General features: G+C 52.0%; 1 protein-coding gene across 7 annotated transcripts in view; it reads left to right on the top strand.

The window, feature by feature from the left end:
- Window positions 1–24029, top strand: part of LOC139102338 (uncharacterized) — a 69661-nt gene that overhangs the window by 22063 nt on the left and 23569 nt on the right. For 3 of the 7 annotated variants that reach the window (XM_070656176.1, XM_070656178.1, XM_070656179.1), the window contains exons 2-15: window positions 782–933; window positions 1033–1109; window positions 1202–1264; window positions 7113–7202; window positions 8035–13311; window positions 19307–19506; window positions 19813–19975; window positions 20116–20217; window positions 20476–20615; window positions 20792–20864; window positions 21061–21096; window positions 22202–22346; window positions 22588–22693; window positions 23378–23407. In XM_070656176.1, coding sequence (XP_070512277.1) covers window positions 782–933; window positions 1033–1109; window positions 1202–1264; window positions 7113–7202; window positions 8035–13311; window positions 19307–19506; window positions 19813–19975; window positions 20116–20217; window positions 20476–20615; window positions 20792–20864; window positions 21061–21096; window positions 22202–22346; window positions 22588–22693; window positions 23378–23407 — 6654 coding nt within the window. The remainder of the gene's footprint in view (window positions 1–781; window positions 934–1032; window positions 1110–1201; window positions 1265–7112; window positions 7203–8034; window positions 13312–19306; window positions 19507–19812; window positions 19976–20115; window positions 20218–20475; window positions 20616–20791; window positions 20865–21060; window positions 21097–22201; window positions 22347–22587; window positions 22694–23377; window positions 23408–24029) is intronic. The other 4 variants (XM_070656177.1, XM_070656181.1, XM_070656180.1 and 1 more) reach the window with 2 other exon arrangements.

Here is a 24029-nt window from a genome sequence, read left to right as displayed (position 1 = left end):
ACGTTCGGCGATAAAAGTTTCTACAGCGACAAAGCGACGAGATCGGGACAAGCTCTCTTGACTGACTGCTTTCACGTTTCGCGTTTTGTCAACTGCGGAGGGTATCGAGCGGGAGAGCACCTCGGGATGTTGAAGTTCCGAGTCGCATCCGGCCAACGGAAGTGCGACGGCACGGTGAGAATCTTAAACATCTCTAGGATTTAAATCTCAGCGCGGAGGAACGTCGCCGGTGGAAAGTTAATTTTGTCAGATTCACCTTATGAGATTCCTTACATGAATTGTTCGTTCAATTCTGCCGCTGCAGCGCAGCGGTAGAGAGCTTCTTTATTTCTCCCGAGGCACGAATCTATTTTTACGAAATTCGCCATTTTCGTAATATGCAAATAGTTTCTTTGCAACGAATAGGCTGAATAATTATGTTTCTTTTTTCTTCTTTTTTTTTTTTAAATACTCAGCAGCACTCATTTGTTTAAAAACCACCGGCTTTTAAACAACGGCCGTATTTTATCGCGCTTCGATCCGCCGTGACGGTAATTTGTCGTCGCTTTGCCTGTGCGACCGCTTTCAGGCAGCGTCGCGTGTCGACGTCTGGGAAGTTGCCTGCCTCTAGGCGCAACGAGGCACCGCAGTGGCTCTCAAGCACCTCCCAGGTTTCATAACTCGCTTCGCGATCCACGAGGCGATCGAGTCATGTCTGCTCGGGCTAGCTTCGCGTGGAAAATCATACATTAATGTGTCGGCGCCGTGAAATTTTCTAACATGCATACGTCGCTGATTTCAGGTAAATCCGGGAAGCAAGGCGTCCCAGCAGGGGGTTCGAGAGGGCGATCTGATCAGTACCATTAACGGGAGAAGCACTCGCGATCTGACCAACAGCGAGGCCCACGCTCTGCTTCGCAATTCCGGAGAACAACTCAAGCTTGGTCTTAACCAGTAAGTAACCGAGATTCGTTGCAGCGACGAGGCGAGCCTTCGTTCGCCCGGACTGTGCCTTTAATCGGGATACTCAGTTTTATTTTTCTCGTTCGTCAGGGAAAATATCGGCTCGCCGAAGAGGAGAATCTACAGGAGCAGCCTGCAGGAGAACACCACCACTGAAATTCAGAACAGTAGGTATTCACCGCGATGGTTCGATCGATCAGCGGCTCGGCTCGCTCATGAAGCGGGAAGTAATCGTAATTCTGTCATTTGTGTGCCGCAGAGATCACCACAAGAACCACAACGACAACGTGCGCGCGGACGGAGACGGATAGGAATGCTGCCAGTAAGTTTATTGTTCTTTTTTTTTTTATATCTTTTTCTTTCTCTTTTTTTACGTGAATATTAATTTCCGGGCGAATTCCGGAAGGCGACGAAGCTCTTAGCGTAATTGAAAATTGTATGCAAAGCGATCGGAGAAAAATGCTTGGCGCTGCGTCGATAATTAACAATTGATAAACAACTGACAGGCCGCCGCGCGACAAAGTTTCGACGAGTGCGTCGAGCGGCTTCGTAATTAATTGAATTATACATAATGTTGAATCTACGAGCACTTTCCAATTTAATCGCGCGGCGAATCCGTCGCGCCCGATATCGATTCCCGATTAATCTCGCGCGGTATCAAACGTCGCGCGTACATTTCTCAATTAATTTTTAACGCGGTTATCTACATCGCCGCGGGTGGAGAGGCGGGGAAACGGGGTGGGAGGGGGGCGGTAGTTGGAGTGATTTCGGGCCCGAGTAACGTAATTAATTCACAGAGCGATCGCGATTGTTCTCACGTTGTGTTGACCAGACGGATCAACACGCGGACGCATTTAGATAACTCGCAAATTCCGGAACTTACATTCGACTCGGTCGTTCCCGTTCGGAGGACCCAGAAATTACCCACGCATGACCGCCGATGTTTGATCGAGCACAATAATCCGGCCAGTTAACTGAGCGTACAATGCACGTAGTTTAATTATCTCTGATGATCTCAACGGCGAACAATGGCGGCCGGTTCCTTTATGCGCGTTAACCACAGAAACCGAAGTTGGCCCTGGTGACGTACTGCCCCGGCCAAATTAATCGCCCCACGACTTTCCGTCACTCGCCAGTGCCCGACAATTATTAATGCAATCGGAAAATAACTTTAATAAAAAAAAAATCTCGCGAGTAAACTCAATCTGAAGATAAATCATTCAAATTGATCACTTACTTCTTTTTCTTTTTAATTATGCAATCGCACATAAATAAAAGCTTCGAAAATATTCGAGCGATCGGTTAGGAAAAGTCGATTTCGGTAGCCTCCCGGAATATCGCAGATTTTCGTCTCTCCCAATCAATCGCCGATAATTGGCGGCTTGCTCCAATCCTCCGGGTCGTGCGGCCGGATAATAACGGATCTAATGAGCGCGCGCAACGTATATATGACGTTGGACACCATAAATGCGCCGCGGATCATCCCACTCTGGTCATTACGACCGGGTTCTTTTCTCCAAATTGCCCGCTCGCCGTCGCGGTACGGTGCGCATCCAGACGGAGGTATACCCACGCCGATGCATGCAGTCTCACGCACACGTGCTACCCACCTGTCCCCGGCCCACACGTACGCGCTCACGTACAGGACGTTACACCTGCCACCACAACGATACGCGGTAATTCCGTGCCGGCGCACCCTTGGCTCTCCGGGAAGACCCTACGGTCGAGAAGGCGACCCTCTTCTTCGCCTCTTCCTCCTTCACGGGGCCTGCGGACCCACCTTCCCGCTCAGTATCGGGGAACACCTTGACGGACGCGCCGCGCCGCTCAATCGGATTTCGCGTCGCTTATCCGTGGAAGATTTTACGTTCGGGGATCGATCGCGTAGTTTTTTTTTTTTTCGGGGAGGAAGAAAATAGTGACGAGAAGTGATGTAAAAAGCAACATCTGCTCGCGAGATACGTAACTTTTTTTTTTTTTTTTTTTGAAAACGCGAGGAGAAGCTAATCACGCGATCGATCCCCCGGGTTCTTTCGGACGCGGTCTCGCGCCGCAGAATCTTTTTTGCCGGTGTTCAGTCGACAATTTAGTAAATGCTCGTGATAATGTAAAGGGCAATGCCGATGAGTGTTCGATCAGGAAACGCGTACAACGGTGCGCGGCGACGCTTGTGAATGACGCTATCGTCAACAATGCGCGTATTATCCGACGGTACAATGCTCCGCGAATCGCTGTTTAATGAATCCGCACGCGATTGCGTAATGAGGAAAGAAAGGGCGCGCTGAGTGAGCTAGTTCGCGGGACGAAAGTAGATTCAGCGTTGGATCAATTGGGCGGGATTCGGCCGGCGAGTTTCGGATGAAATTGACAGATCGATCGTATTTCGAGATGAAGCTCTTCGATTGTATTCAGTGCCTGGCGACGCTGAACCGACGCCGTTCGTCGCGACGTAGCTGCGAAACGACGGACCCGCTGGTGATTACGAAACGACCGCCCTTACGTCGTCAGCGTTATTATTCTTATCGCCGCGCCGAATCACAGAAGATCGCCTCCTCGCGGTCCAACGTCCGGTTTTTGACCGCGATACGCAGCCTCGGAATTTCGTGGAAGCGTCGGGGGTCCTCGAGGACGAGGGGCAAGCACGAGGCCTGTCCGAAGTCGGCGCGGCTGCTCGCCGGCAACGATCAGATCGGATCGACGACCGTGGGAATTCCTAAAGCGGTTAATGGGGTCCGTCTCAAGAGGAAGAGGAAGATCCTCGCGAAAGGCGTGGAAACGTCGAACGGCCGGCGGGCGGAAGCCGGCGTCGCCGGAAGAAGGGCCGGCGAGCTCGAGCGTGAATATTACGAGCACCTGGAAGCGCTGAAGTTCCTCATCGATCCGCCGCCGTGCTTTCGCAACACGGAGACCCGGCAGAACTTCGAGAACAAGCTGAACAGCCTCGACTTCAGGCGAATGAACACCGTGGCCATTCCCGCGTGGCCCGAAACGTACGGGCGTCGGGATCTCGGCTGGGGTCCCAGCGGATTTCGCAGCCCGAGACGTGAGAATGGCAGCGGCGGCCGCGCGAGAACGTACGCCGACACTTTGGACCGCATCGTCGAGGAGCACCTGAGGATCGAGCGCACGATGCTCGACCTGTTCGCCAGGGCGCCGATTCTTAAGGGTCGACACGGTGGACAGGTGTCCCCGGCACGCGAGAACAAGACCGTCCGCTTCAAGGACGAGGTAGAGCGAACGGCTGTCGGACAATGGGCGAAAGGGTTGAGACCCGGGGGCGAGGGTCGCGGTGGGATGGAATTCGATAATATCGTAAAGGACTACTCGGACTTCTCTCGGGCGCCGGGCGAGAGCTCGAACGTGTTCGATGTCGAGACGCGGAATGGTAGGTAGCAATTAAACCCGATCGAAGGGAGATTTGCGACGGGAACGCGTGATTTTCCTCACCGTCGTACTCTCCTGTACTTTTTCTTATTTTCGCCGACGAGGCGGGTTAAAGTGATAGCGGAATTGTTCTTCCGTATTGTTTCCTCGCGGCGAGCGACGTTAAGCGGCACGTTTGTCAAAGTAACGAGGCTATCAGCGAAATTACGATTACCATAACAATTTCTTCGCGACGGTCTTTTGTACGACCGATATTTATGCGCCGATATTACGGCTGACGGAACGCCGTTCGATTTACGTCGCGAAGTTCCAGTCGCAGGCCTCGATCGAACAATGCGCCGGCGGAAATAGCAATCCCCCGTTTGTTGAGCGGGCTTGTACGAACGGAAATTGTTCCTTTATCGTAGCGCGAACAAACCGCGCGCTCGATTATTTAGAACAGTTTGCCTGCGCGGAAAATATTGTAAAACGTACCGCTTTAAACGGCCATTCGACAATATCAAACGTATCCCGTTATTTTATTGAAAATTTATTTTAACACGCGTCGCGAGTGATTGTTTGAGTTTTATCAGTTACATTACCGCACTGAAATAAATATTCTATTTAATATTTCACAAAATAAAAGTTGCGCGGTCACGAAGAGCGTCAAATTAATCGCGAAAAAAAAAACAAAAAAAAAGAAAAAAAAAAAAAAGAAAAAAAGAGCAAAAAAGGAAATATACGTCGGTTATAAATTCGAGATGCGAGGGCACGGGTCTTGGAATTATTTGTCGAATCTACGCGGAGCGTAACGCCGGTGATCGATTATGCAACGGACACAGCCGCCGGGCAATAAAATATGTCACGCTGGTCGATTGTGCGGGCGGCGATCGAATCGAAGGAAATCCCTCCTCGCGAGGGGTTCCTCGCCGAGAGGAAATCCATCCTCGCTCGCTCGCTCGCTCGCTCGTGCAGCGGAGAAGGACGAAAAGGGCGCAGCGCAGGGCAGCCGTGGAGGAGGAAGATGGAAGACGCGGACCGCGGAAACGTGGGCTTGGCACCTTCGAGGCATGACGACGCACCCATCGCGTCCATGGCGCGTATTAACGGGCCCGTGTCGCCCTAACTGGAAGTTGCTCGCGCGAAACGTCCCCCGAAGTAATCTCTTCCCTCGGGGAAACTCGTCGCCGTAATTTTCCGCCCGGAGGTCCTTTGAGGGAGGCGGGATTTTAGGCGGATGATTTTACGCGGACGATTTTACGCGGATTAAAAAGACTGCCATTTGACGTGACGTCTGCAGGAAGCTAGCCGCCCATCCCTTCTTTAGAATGCCGCAGGGTTATACGTGGCAAACGCGGTTAATCCACGGCGCTCATCCCGTTTTATCGCGTTTGCGTCCGTGACGGCCCCACCCCTGGCCGCGTATAAGCTCCTTCGATCCCATTACGCAATTAGCGGGTACACGTTTTATTGCGCAGCGAGACTTGTTGCGTAATCGCAAGGTTACGTCGCTGACGAGCGAGGCGAGAGCTCGCGTGCGGATTTTTACGAGCGCCGGGACCGCCGCCACCCCGTCGGGGAATCCTTAATTTCAGCCGCGTCCGCGTATCGAGGACGTTTGCTCGGAAAGGGGAAAAATGTGTCCCGTCACTTCCGGATCTACGGGGTGTGTGTGGGTGCGCGTGTGTGCGCTCGCTCACGGCTACCGTGACGCAATGAAAAGTGCGGAGAATAGATGGGTGCGCTCGCGCGACAGAGTCGCTCTCCACCGGCATTGTGCGCTCGGAAGGAAGTCCAGCTCGGAAACGGCGCTATTCATGAATTCAGAGGGGGACCACTCGTGTGCGTGCGCTCGTACCCTCGCGCGAGCGTTAATGCGTGCTACAGTTTCGCGTCTGTGCACGTAGCACACTACTGTCCATAAATATCCCGAGTCCGTGCGCTTTTCCTCCCTCCCTCTTTCTCTTCCCAAAAAAGAAGAAAAAAGGTAAAAAAAAAAAAAGAAAAAAAAAAGGGGCAAAAATAGAAAAAAGCCGGCGCGTTTCTCTCTGCAGGATTTTTCGTAAAATCGCTGAGTGCTCGCGCGGCGGTCTACGTCGACGCGTCTCCAGCCGGAACATCCGAGCTGTACCTCTCGGAGGGTGGGACCCGGGAGTTTCAACCGTCACGCGCGGACTTCCGGTGCAACGAGACTCCCCCGTTCGGAACCGCGTAATCGCCCACGTGTGTGAGCGATTACGAATTCACCCGGATCGACGTGGATGCGTGCACAAAACACGTGACACCAGCGCGGGTGGGGACGCGAACCTCCGTTTCGTAGATGGTTTCGTGGATGGGACCTGGCTGTGTGTGCTCAGTGCACAATCGTGGTTCACGGTGTCCTACAGGTCCGCGGCTGGCCTACGGCGAACATGGGCGTCGTCGGCGTCGGAATTCTCGCCTAAATTTAACGCGCCCCGTCTCTCATCCCGTGGACGCGCGATGGTGCGCGCTTGGTCCTCGTATTCCGCGCGCGTACTCGCAGAATCGCGGATTTTCATCCGTTAACCGGGGAAAAACCATGGATCGACCCGCGCCTTCGGAGCCTCGTCGCGAAAATGTGACGCGTCGAAAAAATTCGGCTGAAGCGTGAAACAACGTAAAACAGTGCTCCGCTGATATTTAATATTCTTATAATTTTAATACTTAAATTGCTTTCATTTAATTTCTCGTCTGTCGCCGGATACTTTTTTTTACTTTAAGTAAGAGTAAGCCTTTGAGAAATGGTACTCCCGCCGTTCACCGCAACGTCGAATTGCTTCTTTCAGATGATACAAAAGTCGAGCAGGGCTACGCCAATCAGAATGGCGCACTGAAGAGCTGTCCGAGCGACCAACGAAGCGACGAAGCTAAGAAAGGTAAGAGTCTCTTTATCGGCGAACGTAGAACATGTATTTGGGAATGGACCACGCTTATTTATGCACGATCGCTATATATAAGACGTCTTCTTTCTTCATCTCTTCATCAGGCGATTGAGACCGTCTGAAACTGATCTTTCTAAAAGCCTTGCCGAACGGCATCGCGGTTAAAGTAAACTCAAATCAGAGACGTAGATAAAAATTTTGGCATGGAAATATTCGAGAGTGAGATACATGCCGAGTCGCGGAAATTTTTAGAGCACCGAAGCTGCGTCTAAGCTAGAGAAGACAATTTTCTTTCTTTCCTTTCTTGTTTTTCTTTTTTTTCTTTTTTTAGCGGGGAAATTTAAAGAAAGTAGAACGTCTGAAGAAACCATTTTAATTTTACTGTCTTTCCTATCTTTTTCTCCGAGTCGAGATGGAACATTTCGTGTCCGATAGAAATTCGTGGGAGAGATCGAAGCTGTAACTTTCTGCGAAATGCAGTGCCGCGGTAACATCTTTTCGTAATACTCTCGGAAACTTTCGAGATCCCGCTGCCTCCTTCCCCGGGAGATGCGGGAAAATCGTAACGAGCCGTCATTTTTAAGCGTGAAAATAAGGGCGCGTCAAACGCACGTACGACGGGGCGTGCGAGGAAAAATCCCAGGTCGGGAAAACTCGCGGCGGATATTAGATAGAGACGAACGGAAAGAGAGCCGAGTGCGGCGGTGGGTCGGGAGTTGTCGCGGGGCGAACCGCGATATTTCCGGCGAGAATTCCGTGGGAGAAAAGGAAGAGGAAGAGAGGAGCGCGCGCGGGTGAACCTTTCCACAAGCTCGCGACGTCGTAGGACACCGCGATCTTTCGGAACACGCGACGGAGGAACGCGCCAAGATGCCGCAGGGCAACGCGCGCAACCGCAACCGCGGCCGCAAGAATCGGAATCGACGGCGGCCACCTCAGCCGCCGGCGAACGTCACGGAGCCCTTGCGCAAGGCCGAGGAGAAGAGGCCGGTGGACGAGAATCGTCCGACAACATCGAGAAACCAGCGCGACAACGGCAACGACGACGACGACGACGACTCGAAGACGAACGACTCCGTTGCGGAGAGTCCCGTTCTGGAGAACGTCGATCTGATAGAGGACGAGGCTCGCGGCGAGCGGAATCGCAGATTCCAGCCGGATGATAAGCGCAAGATCGAAAAGATCGAGCTGACGGGATCTCGTCCGAGGATTATCGAGATCACGACCGTCAGCAGTTTGCCGCTCGAAGCGACGATCGGCCACGTCGCCGGGGTGGGCATCCTGGAGACCGGAAACGTTTCCAGGACGTCGATAAACCCGACAATAGTGACGGTATCGGAGCCGGTGGAGCCGGTGTCTTCGCTTTCTTGTTACATGAGGCGCGAGCGGGCGAACGGAGCTCAGCTGGAGATTCGCGAGGTCAACGACAGCGACGCGGAGGCAGACTGCGGACCGGCGATCGTCGAATTCGAATCCGACGCGGAGAAGGAATCGGTCGGGGGAGAAGACTCTGAGGATCACGAGACATCCAAGCCGAGGGATCGACCCGGATTCGCCTCCCAGAGGAAGTTCTCGAAATTGGAAACGGATTCTCCGACTCTGATGTGGGCGACGGTGATGCCCAGAGATGTGGAGAGGAAGCTGCGAAACTTCATCGAGGACCTTCAGCTGCCGAGCTTTTCCGAGGAAGTAGTCGAGGACGAGGGGAGGCTTCTCGAGCAATTCCCGCGGGACGTCGCGACGGAGGAGAGCAGATCCTTCGAGAAAGGAACCAATTCGTCGCGCCGGAAGATAAAGAGGCGCGCGATGTCTGCGTCGCACTGCGCCAGCAGCTTTCTGGATATTATACAGGAGGAAGGCGAGAGACTGTCGGAGGACGAGGCGCAGCACATCAGAGATTTCATAAACGAGGAGATCAGCAAATATCGGCGCGAGGACAGGCATTCCACCGAGAGGAACGGCGTCGAAACGAGAAGGATTGATCCTGAGGAGATTGAACCCGCCGAGAGGCCGGAATGCGATATTAAAATTAAAATCGACGGGAGCGAGCAAGACGCCGCGGAATCGGCGAACGAAAAGATCGTGGCGCGGGACAACAACGGCGAATCTTCGGAAACCGCGGTAAGCGCGTCGCGGGATGGTTTAAAGGACGGTCGCGTTGTCGAGGAAATTGAGATTGTGAAAAACGACGCGGCGGGAAACGAGGAAAGTGGAACGGACGAAGCGGAGAGAAACGTGACGAGTACCTTGACAGTAAGAGATATCAGTGACGCGGGCGCAAGTACAGCGGCGGACAATAAATTCCCGTGCGAGGTTCGGACGGCCGTGGAATCGGCGGAGCGCGATGTGACCCGGAAAGATTCCATCGGGACGATTATTAATTGCGGCGCGTCGCGGGCGGACGGCGTTGATTCATCCTCGGGCTCGTCGGTGAGCGGAGAGGCGCCGTCGGAAGCGAAGCGACCGCCGCCTCTGCCGAAGAGGTCGTCCAGTTTCGGACGGGAGCCTCGGAGACCGCCGACGCCACCTGAAATAGACTACACCTCGAGCGGCGCGAACGTTCATCGGCCGTCTGTTGCGAACGGGCGCGAACACCGGTCGACGGATTTACTTGCGTGCCGCGCGGACGGCGACGAGCTGCCGCGACGCCCGCAGCTTCCCGGTGGGTGCGGAAACCGGTCGACGTCGGGAGCCGATCGAGATCACGAGGAGGATTTTACGAGCGACTTGACGACCAGCGACGGGGCCAGCGTTAATCGGGTCAAACGCACGGACACCGGGTGCTACGCCGCTTCGATCGAGGACGGCCGATCGATCGCGTCATCGGGTATTCGCGACGATGATCTGTCACGCTCGCGCGGCACGCACGTCGTCGCGTTGGCAAGCGCGACGGGCACGGAAATAACGCGTCGCGAGGAAGGGAAGCTCGCGACGCTCGCCGCATCGGCGTCGGATGATCAAACCGCGTCGTGCCAATCGGAGGGCGAAGCCGAGGTGCGCGGGAATCCCTCGGGTCAGGACCTGAACCCGGAGACGACGAAGGACCTCACTGCGGGCCGCGAGCCACCAAGGTGCGATAGATCAGACATCCGCACGAGCTTTTCGATAAAAGGCGAGTCAGCGATGGGCTCTGCCGGGTCGAAGGGCAGGAAAAAGCCCGAGGGAAAGGACGAGAAGAGCGAGAAGTCCGGAAGAACGTTCGGCTTTCGCCGCGAGCGAATAGTGAAAAGCGAGACGTCGGAGACGAAAATAATCGAACGACACGAGGAGAGCACTAGCGCGGAGCAGCGCGATGGCCTTCGTAATTCGAAGTATTCGACGTGGGAGTCGAAGCGCGAGGAGAGGCGCGAGGAAAAACACGAGGAAGAGACGCGCAGCTCGTCCCGAGAGAGCGACGCGAGAAATTCGTCGAACGACGAGGCAGGCTTCCAAAGGACGGACGTCCCGGAGCGGGCGAGCGGAAATCCCTCGCCCGAGGGCGAGCTCGATGACGTTCAAGGGCGCGACTCGTCCAGCAGCACCGCGTCCTTGAATACAATAAAACACCGTCCGTTGGAAACGTCGTTGACCGATATCAGCGCGATTGTTCGCGAAACGAGAGAGGACGGTTCAAGGGATCAGGACCCCTCGCAACGAAAGCCCTCGCCGAAGAACGCGGAAGACTCCACGAACGAAACGACGCCGAGAGAGAGTTCGGAATCGCTACGACCACCGTCGTACTCGCCCGTGGAAGATTTTCCTGCACCGAGCGAACGGATCTCTTTACCTTCTTTGCGGCAACTCTGCGTTGAGAGGATTCTGTCGATGCCACATGGAGCGCGAGTAATAGAAGAGATCGCCGCGCCGAGATTCAACATCTTCGAGAGCACGCGGACTTCGCAGAAATTCGTGAGTGACTCGCCGACGAGGCGCGACGATCTTCGATTGACCTCGGTGCACGGAGCGAGTGATCGACGGTACGGAGTAACGAAAACGGGCGAGCAGCCTTATTCAAGCGATATTGCGAAGCGGATTGAGTTGCCGAAGAGCCTCGATATCGAGTTGCCTGGATCAAAGGGCGAGATGGAAAGCCGGAAGCCGCAATGGCGCGCGCTTACCACGACGAAAGATCCCAGGCTCCTGGTGTGCCTCTCGCCGTCGCAGCAGGCAACGCAGGTGCGCGCGAGTGCCGACACCTTGCTGGATCTTCACCAGAAGTTCTTGAACCGGTACAGCTACCGAGAAGAGCAGCCTCATTGCGTTCCTGTGCCGCAATATCGAGTGGAGATTCGCCCGATCAAAGAAGACGACGCGAAAACGTTCAGAACGACCGCTCGAGCGCTTCGAGACGCCACGACGGAGAGCGCCAGTAGCAGGCTGCTGGAGATCATCAAGGAGGAACGGAACGGCCCTCGAAACCAGATAACCAGTGACGTCGTGGGCGATTCTTTCGGCCGCGACGAGGGTCGAGAGGTCGAGCGCTTCAAGGCCGGGGCTCGGTCGAACGACTGGTTGAATCCGGCGAGACGTGATCGACGAAGCGCGAGCGAGCTATTCCTGGCGGCGGCGAGGAACGAGGATGGCGAATCGGGCGATGATAAGGCGAGCGGTCACGTGCCGCGACCCGATCGGCTGAAGATTGCGACACGCTCCGCCACCCAGGCTGGACATCGACCGACGGCCAGCGGCAATGCGGCGATAACGCGCGATTCGGAAAGGTCGTACGCGAACGGCAAGTGCTCGTTCCCGTCGAACGGCACCGTCGCCGACCGGTCGATGGACGCCGACAAAAGGACGCCGGTCCTCAGGAGAACGGCTGACCCCGGGAGGCACGTTAATCCGGCGCTGATCGACGACAGGATCGAGGTGCCGCCGTTGCCGAAGCGCGCGGTCACGGTCGACAAATCGTGCATCGACACGACGAGCATCTTCGACCGCGATCCACCGAGGAGTCACCTGGAGCCGCGAAGAGGCCACCACGAAGCGGAAAAGCTGAAACATGTGGCCGCCACGGAGATCATAGACAAGCTGAAAGAGCTGCAGACGGAAACGTCACGGCGACTCGACGACGGCAGGAGGTGCTCCCTGCCTCACGGATACTTCACTCAGCAGCTGAGGTACATCGAGCTGCTGGAGGACCAGCTAAAAAACGTGATATTGGCGGAGGAGGAAGAGAAGAAGGCCTTCGAGGAATTTCAGGTGCATTTTTGTCGAACGAAACAGGGTGACGACGCGGGGAGATCGTCCCCCGGCGATATTTCCGACGAAGACTCGAAAAAAAGCAGCGCGCATCACGAACATAAAATTCCGATCGGCGTTCACGGGATGACAGACGGAAAATGTGCGGAGGATAAACGAATGGGAGCTCGAGATTTCGAGCAGAGGCGATCCGGGAAGAGTTATCGAAGCGAGCCGGAAATTCAAAGAGAATCCTGGCAGGAAAGATCGCGGAATGTGGAAAAGGATCTCGTGGAGGCGATCGATAAATTCGGCGATCGACGGCTTTCGAAGGAAACGCGTCAAGAGAACGGACACTGCGAGGAGGAGTCCTCGGAGAGGATCGAGCGCGAGGAACGTCGCGTGATCACGCGGAAGGGTGTACCGGGGAGGGAAACGGAGGAGAGCGAAGCGTTTAAGCCCCGCGAGAGCGAAGTTAATGAACGTTGCGCGGAAACGCGATCGATGGGGACACCGAGAAACGGTTGCGAGGCGTTCGCCGTGAAATTACGTAAGAGTGCCGAAGCGAAGAGGCCGACGACGTTGCCGACGAACGGAGAAGCGTTTCGCCAGCGGATGTACGACGAGTACGTGCACAAGGTGCTGGAGCGACAGGAGCGGAAGAGCCACAAGGTCGTGAAGATCAGCTCGCACGAAGAGATCAAGCGCAAGGCGGACGGTGGCATGAGCGCGATGGCGAGGGAGTTCATAGAGAAGGCGCGCAGCCGGCTGTCCAAGTTCGGAATCAGCCTCGACGAGAGCGGCACGGAGCACGAGGACGACGAGGGCGAGTCCCTGATCAACGCAAAGTTTCTAATCGACGGCAAGGAGCTTCGGGACGCGCGGAAGCTGCCGAAGCACCTGCGGGAGTTCCTGAAGATCTCCACGATGAGCGATGACGAGGGCGGTGAGTTACGGCGAATGGAATGGGCCGTGGATTTTGCTGTGTTGCTCGTCGTGTTGGTGCCGATTTCGTGACTGCTGAGAGAGTGTCCCGTTCGGAGGCTGAACGACGGCGTCCTGGACTCCCACCGTCCCGCGAAGGGACGTCCTTTAACAACCACTAACGCGCGCGCCCTGCCCGACGTTCGTAGATGCCTCGGGCCCCGTTCTGACCAAGATCCGATTAATTTAACCGGAGATCTGATATCCAGGGAGAAGTTTCACGTGAAACAAGCTCTTATTGGATCTTCTAATGAATCTGATCTCCGGTGAAATTAATCGGGGCTTGGTCGAAGCGGGCCTTACTGTTTGCCGTCACTAACGTTCTTGATAATACTATGCTAATTCTGTCTACCTATCCGCCTGGCGCCGACAGCACGAAGATTATTGGATAAAAGTAAATAATTAATATCTCGGCGTAATGTATTTTTTTTTTCTTTTTTTTTAATGAACTTATTCTAGTGAACGCGATTTTTTAGGAACTAAAAACGGCGATAATAAAATCTCATGACGGAAGCGACATTCATATTTGCAGCGGAATAATTGAAATATTTTTTTAATATCGCGAGCTCGCCCGTCTTTGATTCCGCGCGATAGAATCCGCGCTGTGAAATTTATGATACCACGGCTCTTGATTAAAATAGTTGAGATTTAGCGAAAAAATTAGGAATTCCTTCGATAAATGTCCCGCCCTCGTCCCTCGCGAGTTTTCCCAATGCGAAAGACAGACGGCAACGCAGAGACGGGAAAATTTCATTACCGCCTTGAGCGCTGTTTCCCCACACGGCACGGAAAGGTGAGATTAGCTCTCGGCGACAAAGCGGATGCGCGTCATGCGCGCCGAACGCGGGGCGGGTGATCTATTTACGTTGGCGCAGGTCGTGCAGCGTCATAATCGCGCGGTCCAGACTGCTCCAGTTTCCGTAATCCGATTAATATCTCGTCTAGCCCGCGCGATCGCTCTTGTATAAATAATAAATCTCATTGTGCCGTGAAATGCGCGATGTTAACGCGATGTTATAACGAGGTACGTGTTCCGCGCGCCTACCTCTCGTCGCCGGCTCGGCGCGCGGGATTTAATAATCCGCGACATAAATCCGGCGCGCGATCGACACGCGCCTTGTAAGCGCCCCTTATATTTCGGCATTCGTACCCGGGAGCGGCGTCATCGATTTTATCAAACCGACGCGCGGAAAATCATTCGCGGTAACGTTCGCGGCCGCGGAAATAATAAAAAAACGCGACAAGCTCGCGATAACGAATAACTCAACGCGGTGTCGCGGAGGCTATCAAATTGCGTCACGTCGCTTACGCTGGAGCCGATTAACCGCGGAACGTTTAATCTCGTCATCTTCGCGGCGAACAATTCGCGGGGATCCTCGCCGGGCTTGCCCGAGGAGCTGTGCGCCGACAATGCGATTTACAGCCTTCCCCGAAGCTCCCACGAAGTTTCTATTCGGCACGACACGGCGGTTCCTAAGTGTTTGTAACGCGATCATTCGGATGCTGCCACGTCTGACGATGCGGGCGCACTGCGGCTTGCTCTTTCCTCCGTCTTGCGATCGTTCGGCCGCGGCGTTCGCGCGTGATTCATTGGAGGATGAGAGTCTAAATATAAGGCACCGCGAGGAGAAATAGGCCAGTCGCTCGTAGGACGCATTCGCCATTTCGGCCAACGCGCGCCGGAACCACCGTCTTGTTTTCAGCTATTTTGAATCACTCGCGCGACGTGGCCTACTGGCCACGTTCGTCCGCAGCGTATCTCGCTCTCGCGGCGACTCTCGTGGATTTTTGCCCGCTAAATTGTCCGCGTTAATATCGTATCCGCGATTAATAATCGCCCGGCGGCGGTATCCCCGGGGGGAGGATGCTATCTCCATTAAGCGAATATTTTTCGATACGTTTTTTCCCGCCTCGCGAGCTTCGAGAGTTTTTACTTTGGTCAAGTTCAATTAGTACGATCAGTAATCCCTCAGTTTATTTCGATAACGAGGCCGATCACACCTCGATCAAATTGCTTTTTCGGCAAGTAACTTCTGCCCGCTCACTTTTTAATCTCTCGAGCTGTAAATAGATTCGTCTGCTGATAATATAATATATATAACACGTTATGAATATATTAGATATATCTGCATGAATGCATGTTTTGCCGTCAATTTTTACCGTCTCGAGGGGGGAGAACATTTTTTTTTTTTTCTTTCTTTTTTTTTTTTTTTTTTTTTGTAATGAGAGACTCGATTTTAAGTGTCGCGATATCTTGAAATTCACTTGTTCGTGCAACAATGTTAATTTTTATTGACATATTGCCAAGCTTGCTATTAACTCACCGCGGTTATTTGTATTTCGTAAGTCTCGTGAACCTTTCGACGCGGTTACCGAAGCGTCCGTTTATTTTCTATTCTAACTTTAGCACGAAAGTTTAGCCACGGCGCGCGTTCCGTCGGGGCTAAATGTGCGAATTTAGGCATTCGCCGGTGGATACAAGTTATTTGTACCCGCGGTGCCAATCGGTGCATGCAATCTGATTTTTTCTTTCTTTTAATATATAAACGAGCAATCGATTCGAGGAATAATATCTGCCCTGCGACTTGCCAGCGAACCGACTTCGCTCGGCGCTAATTCACCGCATCTCTTTCCTTTTTTTTTCTTTTTTTAATTTCATTTTGCTGGATGTGGGCATGCTTTTTTTTTAATCAAAGGGAGCGGCCGCCGTGCCATCGCGAAAGGAGGAAACGGGGCCGATCTGCTGCACGAGATCGACACAGCTTTGAGAGTCGGCAAGGGATTTCTACTTGGGCAAGGTGCGTTTGCAATTTCGCTTAATCATTAACAGCATGCGTTACAGAATTAAACGTACGTCGTAGAGCGCGCTTATCAGCCTTCTTTCTTTTTACAAAAAAAAAAAAAAAACAAAAAATAGAAAAAAAAAATATTAATACTTGATGGATCGAGACGCTCCAGAGATGAACCCCGTAGAATTATGAAATTTTCAGCGTCGATCATTTTTAACGTCCACCCCCATCTTAACGTCAGGGGGGTTGGAGATTGAGAGAAACTCAGATCCATCTTCTCAGCGAGCGTGTATACACGTATATAGCTCGGCTGGCCGGCCGAGCGGGATTTCGTATAAAGCCAACCAGGAACGACGCCGCCGTCGTCATCGACGTCGGCGTAGTGAGCGTCGCGCGCGCCTAGCGTGGCGTCGAGCCTCGACGGCGTCGCGACGCCTCAGTCGGCTGGCACCTACCGTGCTACTTTCCCGTGCCTCGAAGAGTGTCCCCGCCGAGATACCGCGGCGCCGCGTCGGATAAAAGGGCTCGTCGGGATCGCAAAAGTGACGATGCTGGAAAAGAGTGAGTGATCGCTTCGCGAAAGTTGACGCGTTATCGAAGGGGCGTCGAAGGGCGACGGGCGGCGAATAGGTGTCTGTGAATTTTCTTCAACAGGTAGTTCCGCGGATCGAAGAGGTCCTTCCGAAGAGAGATTTTTCGTGCGAGAAAAATCGCGTCCCTCGAGTCGTCGTCCTCGGGAGTCGATGAAAAAATTGACGAAAAAGAAAGAAAGAAAAAAAAATAAAGAGAAACAACGCAGGGGACATTCGAAAAATAAATCTGGTGCCGCGAAATAAAAAGACATTCTCCCTTGGCGTAATCCTCCTCTTTGCGCTCGTTTCGCGGCAGTCCATCAAGTTCGCTTTCATATTAATGAGTCGCGGTCTCGTCGTGAAAGTAACTTTGAGGAGACTCTCCAGACGGTATTGGACGCGTCGTGTAATATAAGCGGCTTGCGTCGCGCGATGTTGACCCGCGATAAGCATCAAGATATTCCGCGTTGATAGCTAACCGGTCGGAGGGACTCTCACGGGCGTAGCGAATTAATTATTTAATCGCGGGAGGGTTTATCGGGGGGGAGAAAAATCCGCGCGAGCGTAAATGTATCGTTAAAATACATGATTTATGAAACGGCGACGAGCACGAGACGTTTTGCCTGACGAAATGCCCTGTTTAATGCTTTCAGAGAACGTTATGTTCGCCCCCACGTTTAAAGCCTCGTCGGCGAAGCCAGGTAAACCCCCCGGTGCTAGGATTGTGTGAGAAAACTAACAGAATAATTTCGCTCGTCGTGCATCTTGCATAATGACCGAGGGCGCACGCTGAAATATTAATACCGCAGCCTCGAGCGGCTCCAAGAGTGCCTGTTCATTAACATTTTTAATGAAACGTTCGATGCTTAATTAATTAAAATATTGACCCCCCGCGCGAAGCGAGTGGCGAACGGGCGCGATAAGAGAATTGGGATTGCCGTGGGAGACGGCGAGTCTCCATTACGTTAACCAGCCCCCGCTTCCGAAGACGCAATAAAATTAATTACGCGCGGGGTGTAGGTCGCATTGTGCCGGGGCCGCCACGTGTGTTCTCGGCAGATCGTAATTAAGTTCCCCGCACGCGTTTGCGTGCCCACGCGAACGTATCTCTCGCCCCGTAACGCGGAGCAATCTCATTCGGTAATTTGTCCGGGGGGCGGAAGCGTTAATTTCGGCTATCTGAGACCATCGTCCTTATTAATGCTTCGGCTAATTACCCTAACCATCGCCGACGCCGCTGGCCGCGGGCAGCGGCGTTGCATGCTCGGCGATCCAAAAACGATGGCAATTCGATGTTTTTGACGTTTCCGAGCGCCGGATGCAGCTGGCGTCGCGACAGCATTGATTAATCGCACGTACGCCGCAATTAGCGGGAATGCGCGGCCGCCGCGGCGGCGTCGCGGATTAATCTGCCCCGGCAATTATTTCTAAATAGAAGAGCGCGTGTTCTCCAAACAGTTCGTTCTCCGAGCTGGATGCTTTCAACGAGCCGATTTTTCTCACGCGGTTTCCTCCTCGACGCGTCCGAACACTCGCCGGACTCGCGCGTGTCGTGCGCAGAGAAAACGCGTCGCTCCGGAAAATCAGCATTGTGCTGTTCTCGGCCAATTGCAATTACGCGTATCTCATAATGCCTAAGGCCGCCTACGCGCGGCTTCTAATTTTATCCACGTCCCAAATGAACCACCCTTGATTTCCTGTTACCGCGCTCGCGTGCGCAAGAGAGAGAGAAAGAGAGAGAGAAAGCAAGATACGGGTCTGCAAATTGGCCGAGCGGTTCAATTTCGACGAGCATATGCGCCTGACTCATCGCGGTGATATATCTTTATCGTTGTAACGTTGTCGCTCCATCTGACACCCGAGCGAAGTCACCCGTCAATAGTTTCGTTTGTGTCATCGATCTTGCGACACCGCGAATTTATTCTTATTTACCGCGCGACAACGGGTTAATAAAACTTCTTAGCCGGCCCGTTAAACGAGACTGTTTTGACACCGTGGCCCGTTGTGCAAGCTCGTAGAGATAAATAAAATCCTCCTATTTCTTTACGGCCGAAAGGCACGGTTCGGCGTAAACGCTGCGGATTCAACAGTTCGCTCCCCGCGTCAGGGAACCATTTTTAAACGCGCCGAATCAGTAATGGGCGGTGACGTAGCGAGATGTAAGATGTAGCCGGGAAAAAGACGATCCCTTATGTAATGCGCCCCCGTGTGCCAAGATTAGCATCGCGCCCGTATACATTTCATAAGTCGGCTTTGCCGCCAATTTACCAAAAACCGCGTAGCGCGGCCTTTTCTGGAGATCAAAGACCTTCCGGCGAGTGCCTTTATTGGCAATCTTTCTCCGATTAATTTCTATATTAGGGCGGCCGGCATGCTCGACATTAGAACCAACAAAACTAAAAGCAGCAGAAGCTAAAATAATTTTTTTTTTTATTTATTTCTAACAATTCGATCGAGTTGGCTTTTTTTTTTCCTTTTTAAGTAAGATTGTTCCCTTGCTTAACAATAACGTTTGTTCGATTTGGTTGATTAACAAATCGCTGTCTTTTCGTGCGCCACGTTGATTAAGTTCTCAAGAGCGAATTTTCGTTGCCAGGCGTTTGGTCACCAGGACAAACGCCAGCTGCGAAGGCACCGAGTCCCGAGCGTACCAAAGAGCAGCAGAAGAGCGAGCCGATCCCGCCGGTCTGGACCCCAGCCAGCGCGGGCGCGAGCCCCGTCGCCGAGAGGAAGGAGTTTCGTCCCGTGCCGTTCGAGAGTCCTGTGCTGAGCCGGAAGAGGCAGCCAAAGGAAGAGGTAAGTCAGTCAATTGTTCGCCAACCATTTATCCGGTGCAAAAAAGAAAAAGAAAAAAAAAGAAAGAAAAAAACGAAGCTTGCTGAAGCGCGAAGTTCACGAGCCACCTTGAAACGAAGTTTAGTCGAGTCTTTAACGAACTTAACAATTAATTTTTATTTAATTTAATTAGTTATTCTTTTCGGTAAAGGGCGAACATTCGTGGTTTCTTCGTTCGAACCTTGGAAATAAAATTTGCAAATCTCGGTGTCGATGCGGTCGAGTCCAAGGGTTAGCAGATTTTTTTTTATCGAAATTCTGTTCAAGGAGGCGCCTCCGCCTTGGGAGGGCGAGGAGGACCGGAAGGAGGGCATCTCGCGAATTGTGAATTCGCACTCGGCGCCCTCGCAAGGGTTGAACGCGCTCGCATCCGCGCCACGTCTGCCACGTGCTCAGAATCCGACCATCACATTGCTGCAGAAAGCACGAGGTCAGCACCCATTACAATAATTTTGTTACGAGACTTATGGCATAAGAAAATCCCTCCGGTTGTCGGAGAGGAAAGGTCGGCGCTTTAAAAGTTTGCGAAATTTAAATTTTATTTTTTTCCTTCTTTTAATTCAATCGTAGAGGGACAATTGCCGAAGGGCGCGGCCTACCTGGACGAGAGCGTGGTCGGCGATAAACGGCCGTTGAGCGACGAGAGACCGCTGATCTCACCGGGCGAAATAAGTGAGTATCAATTAGTGAGTTAAGATATAATTAGACGTTACCGCGGTACAATCGTCATCGCGATAATTTTTTTACACACGGGACTCGCCCGATTTCAACGTATACCAATTTTTATCGGAAGCCCCTTTCCCCCCCCCCCCTGTCTGCCCCTTATCACTAACGCTGGCTAACTGGCACTGTGTCTAATCACGCGCCGATCTATTTTCTGATCGCGTTTACGCGAGTGCTAATGACTCATTGTGAAATTGAATCGTCCAGTCTACACGTTGAAGAAAGAATACGAGAGTGAGCCGGAAACGGAGAATGAACCGCCGAAGAAGATGGCCGATCTGGGCCCTCGTAAATTCGAGGGGATCGGCCCGGTGACTAAGGAGGGTATCCCCCTCGTCCTGAGATCGGTAGGTCGCTAATTATTAAGTTAAATCGATATTATAGAGCCCGCGACACAACAATCCGCGTAGGACGAACGTTACTTACATGCCGCGAGCTTAATCACCGTCCGACGAGCGAATTGTTTTTACGTCGCGGCGCGCGATGCACTTCTCTCAGTATTTTCTCGATAAATTACTTTTAGGAAGTCAAGGAAAACAATCAAGCGAAATGGTACAAGAGAATGTACGACTCGCTGCACCGTGCGGATAGGAACGGTAAGTACTGCAATTACCGCCGGTTATTAGCTACTTTTAACGCGAAATACGGCCGCTCGTTTGTTTTACCTATCGTTTCATACGAGTCCAATTAATATTGTCATTCGCGGGGCAAATGAAAAAGATTAATGTCGTACCGATATTAATGACTCCACACGGCCGGCCGGCAGGACTGATAATTCCATTTTGCTTCCAGATGACTACGTAACCATAAAATACAAATCGAGAAGAGGTGAATATGCAACTTCCGCGCATGGCTGCTGCGGTGCACGAATTGCGACATTTGCTACTAATATTACGCTGAGCGTGGGCGCGACGCGTAACGCAGTCGCTCGATTTTGTGTAACAACGGCGTAACTAATATTTGTAAAGCGGGGATAATCGCCGAGCGCGAGGCTGATCTTCCGGAAATCGCCGGCTGACTCTTGCCGCCTTTTGCGTAACGCGCGGAGATAACAAACGCTGTACATACACGCCGCTATTTAACAGCGCTAATCGAGCGCGAAAGACAGCAATAAAAAAGTCTGCGACAGATACATAAATGACTACCTTGCGCCTTCCTCTTGTCTAACATCCGGCTGATGATTAACACCTTGCCTTCCGCCCGGGGAACACGTTCTCCCTCCCTTCCTTTCGTAGATTAACATCGCCGTTAGCTCGATTAATCGTTCACCATTAACGTGTGTTTTAACTTATGAGTGATTGCTTGGCTCGCGCGGAATCGGACGTCTCAGAATTCGCGGCATCCCGGCAGTGGCATCCCCGAGCTCTCGTCGGACGCATCAAGCCAGGTCGAAGGGCAACTTCTCGCGTTGGCGTTGAATTTGTTCGCGAACGGGAAAATTCTTTTTTCCTGTGTTTCGACTCGAAATTCTCGCGCGGCCGAACCCTCGCGCGGGCTTCGTTTTTAGATCGTCTCGTCGCGCCAAGTCGATCATCTCGCAAAAAATGTTTAATCCAAACTTGATCTTTAACAGGGAAGGCTCGCATTAAAGTTTAACATATTGAGATCGCGCCTTAATCTCGCTGGCGACGACCACCTTCCCCCCGGCGATTAATTTCGATAATGTATGTGCTAATGTATTGCGTAACGTGCCTGCGTGTATATGCGTGTGCACGTGTATATGTTTGCGTAACGTGATATTTCTATTATAACGTCGTAGGAACTAAACCAACGGTAAACACCGAAATGTTTGCGCTGTTAATTGAACGTTATTTGGTTACCGGTAGATTTCTTTTATTTTATTTTATTTCTTTTTTTTTTTTTGGGCTGCAACTAAATGAAAGTAAAGACCGGCGACAAGCAAAAAGCGTAAAATGAAATATTCTTGTTTCAGGAGGAAGATATGGATACGGAAGTGGCAGCGGATATTTGAGCGAGCCGGAACCGCGCGCATACTCGGATCGATCCGCTACTCTCGATAACCGCCGACGGCTGCGCAACAAAGAAAATGACTTCACCACGGCGACTCTGCCCAGAAAGTAAGCGAGAATTCAGAAACTTTCCCGCTTGTTTTTCCACCCGAGAACCGTCTCCACGGATCGCTTAAGTTTCCCTTCGCGCGGCCGCTTCTTACCGATTTTCGTCTTTCAATCAAGTTTCATTGTTCGAGCGAATTGTCTCGCGAGAAAAAGTGGAATTTGAAAGGAGAGTCCCTTAAAGATTTAATTTAAATTATTAATTTAAGGAGTGCCGGCAATGGATTCATATGTTTTATTACAGGAACGGGACGCTGAAGTACGCGACGGAGATTTACAAGAATCAGCCTGGCCGCATCGAGGACTATGAACCAGGGCACTCGTCGATCGCCGAGAAGGAAGCGAAAGAGGTACGCCTTTAATCGTTCGTAAGCCGCGAGTAGACTGACCTGCCTGTACCATAAATTGAAGCGCACTTTCCCATAACATCGGAAAAATTCGGTCACGCGACACCGTCTAGAAATAATTAGCTCACCCGAAGAGTAATCAAGCGAAGAATCGAATCTAACGGGAACATTTCGCATCGGTCTTCCGGTTAAATTCAATCAAGTGCGATAAAAATTAATAAATCAATAAAACAAAAATGGCAACGCCACATGGCTCGTACGGATTTGCATTTTGAATGAGAAATAAAAATCGAGGTTCAGTCAGTCGTGATTAATGTTCGGGCGTCCCCGTCGAATGCGAGCCCTTAAGATTGGCCGTCCATCCCTCCGCCCGGGGTATCATATATCGTCTCACATCGTGGAACCGATCGAACGTGCACTATATCACTTTGTATCGCGCGACATCGGGTCATATTTTGTGCGAGGTATGGCAGTCGTGGGTAGTAGAAATTCGCGCAAACATCTTTCTTCCCTCCCTCATCGTTTTTTTTTTTTTTTTTTAATATATATATATATATATATATATTATTTATTTCCCCGCCGCGACGAACGCGGGGCGGCGCGCGATTGCGATCTCCTCGAGAGATCTCCCAAGATCACCTGAACGCACACCTGGAATATGATCGTTTGAAATGGCTTTGCTTCTAGCCGACTTACGACGCGCGGACGAGAAGGAAGGTAATCACCGCCAGTCGAACGTGTTAAAATAAAAACGAGCTGCTTTTGCCGGCCAAGTTATATGCGTTTCCTCCGTTTATTGAGAGCTTTTCTGTTTGGCGATCACGAACTAATTGATTGCGAGCTCCTGCTCACTCTCTTTCTCTCTCTGTCGCCGCCCTTAATGGCGGCTCATTGCGTTTCTTTGACACACGTACACACGTTACACACAACGCAGATACAACTTTTCAATGTACATTGAGCACGCACGTGTATTCGGGGCGCAGAATCCCTCGAGAAGGCAACTGGCTAAGCAACGGAGATTACGTACATAAATTTTTATTATCTCTCGAGTGGCGGGAAAATCGTGTTCTTCGGGGTACTCTGCGGTCCCACGTAATACAAACCCCCTTGATTTTTTACACAGCTTTTGTAGCGCTGCTTGTAGTTGATCCTATGTTTAAATATCTCCGCCGACTTCCGTCTAAGTCTGAGAACCCTTTTTTTTTTTTCTTTTTTTTTTATATTCGCCTGGGTAACGATTCGATTACCACGTTAATTCGACTTTTAATTATGGCTATAATTGCTGTAACTACGTTATATACTGAGCCTTAATCGTGGGAGGTCATATCTATTTTAGAAA

This window comes from Cardiocondyla obscurior, linkage group LG04 (assembly GCF_019399895.1).
Source record: "Cardiocondyla obscurior isolate alpha-2009 linkage group LG04, Cobs3.1, whole genome shotgun sequence".
NCBI classification, from domain to species: domain Eukaryota; kingdom Metazoa; phylum Arthropoda; class Insecta; order Hymenoptera; family Formicidae; genus Cardiocondyla; species Cardiocondyla obscurior.
The sequence above is the reverse complement of the archived record's forward strand: the minus strand, read 5'-3'. Positions and strand labels throughout refer to the sequence as shown.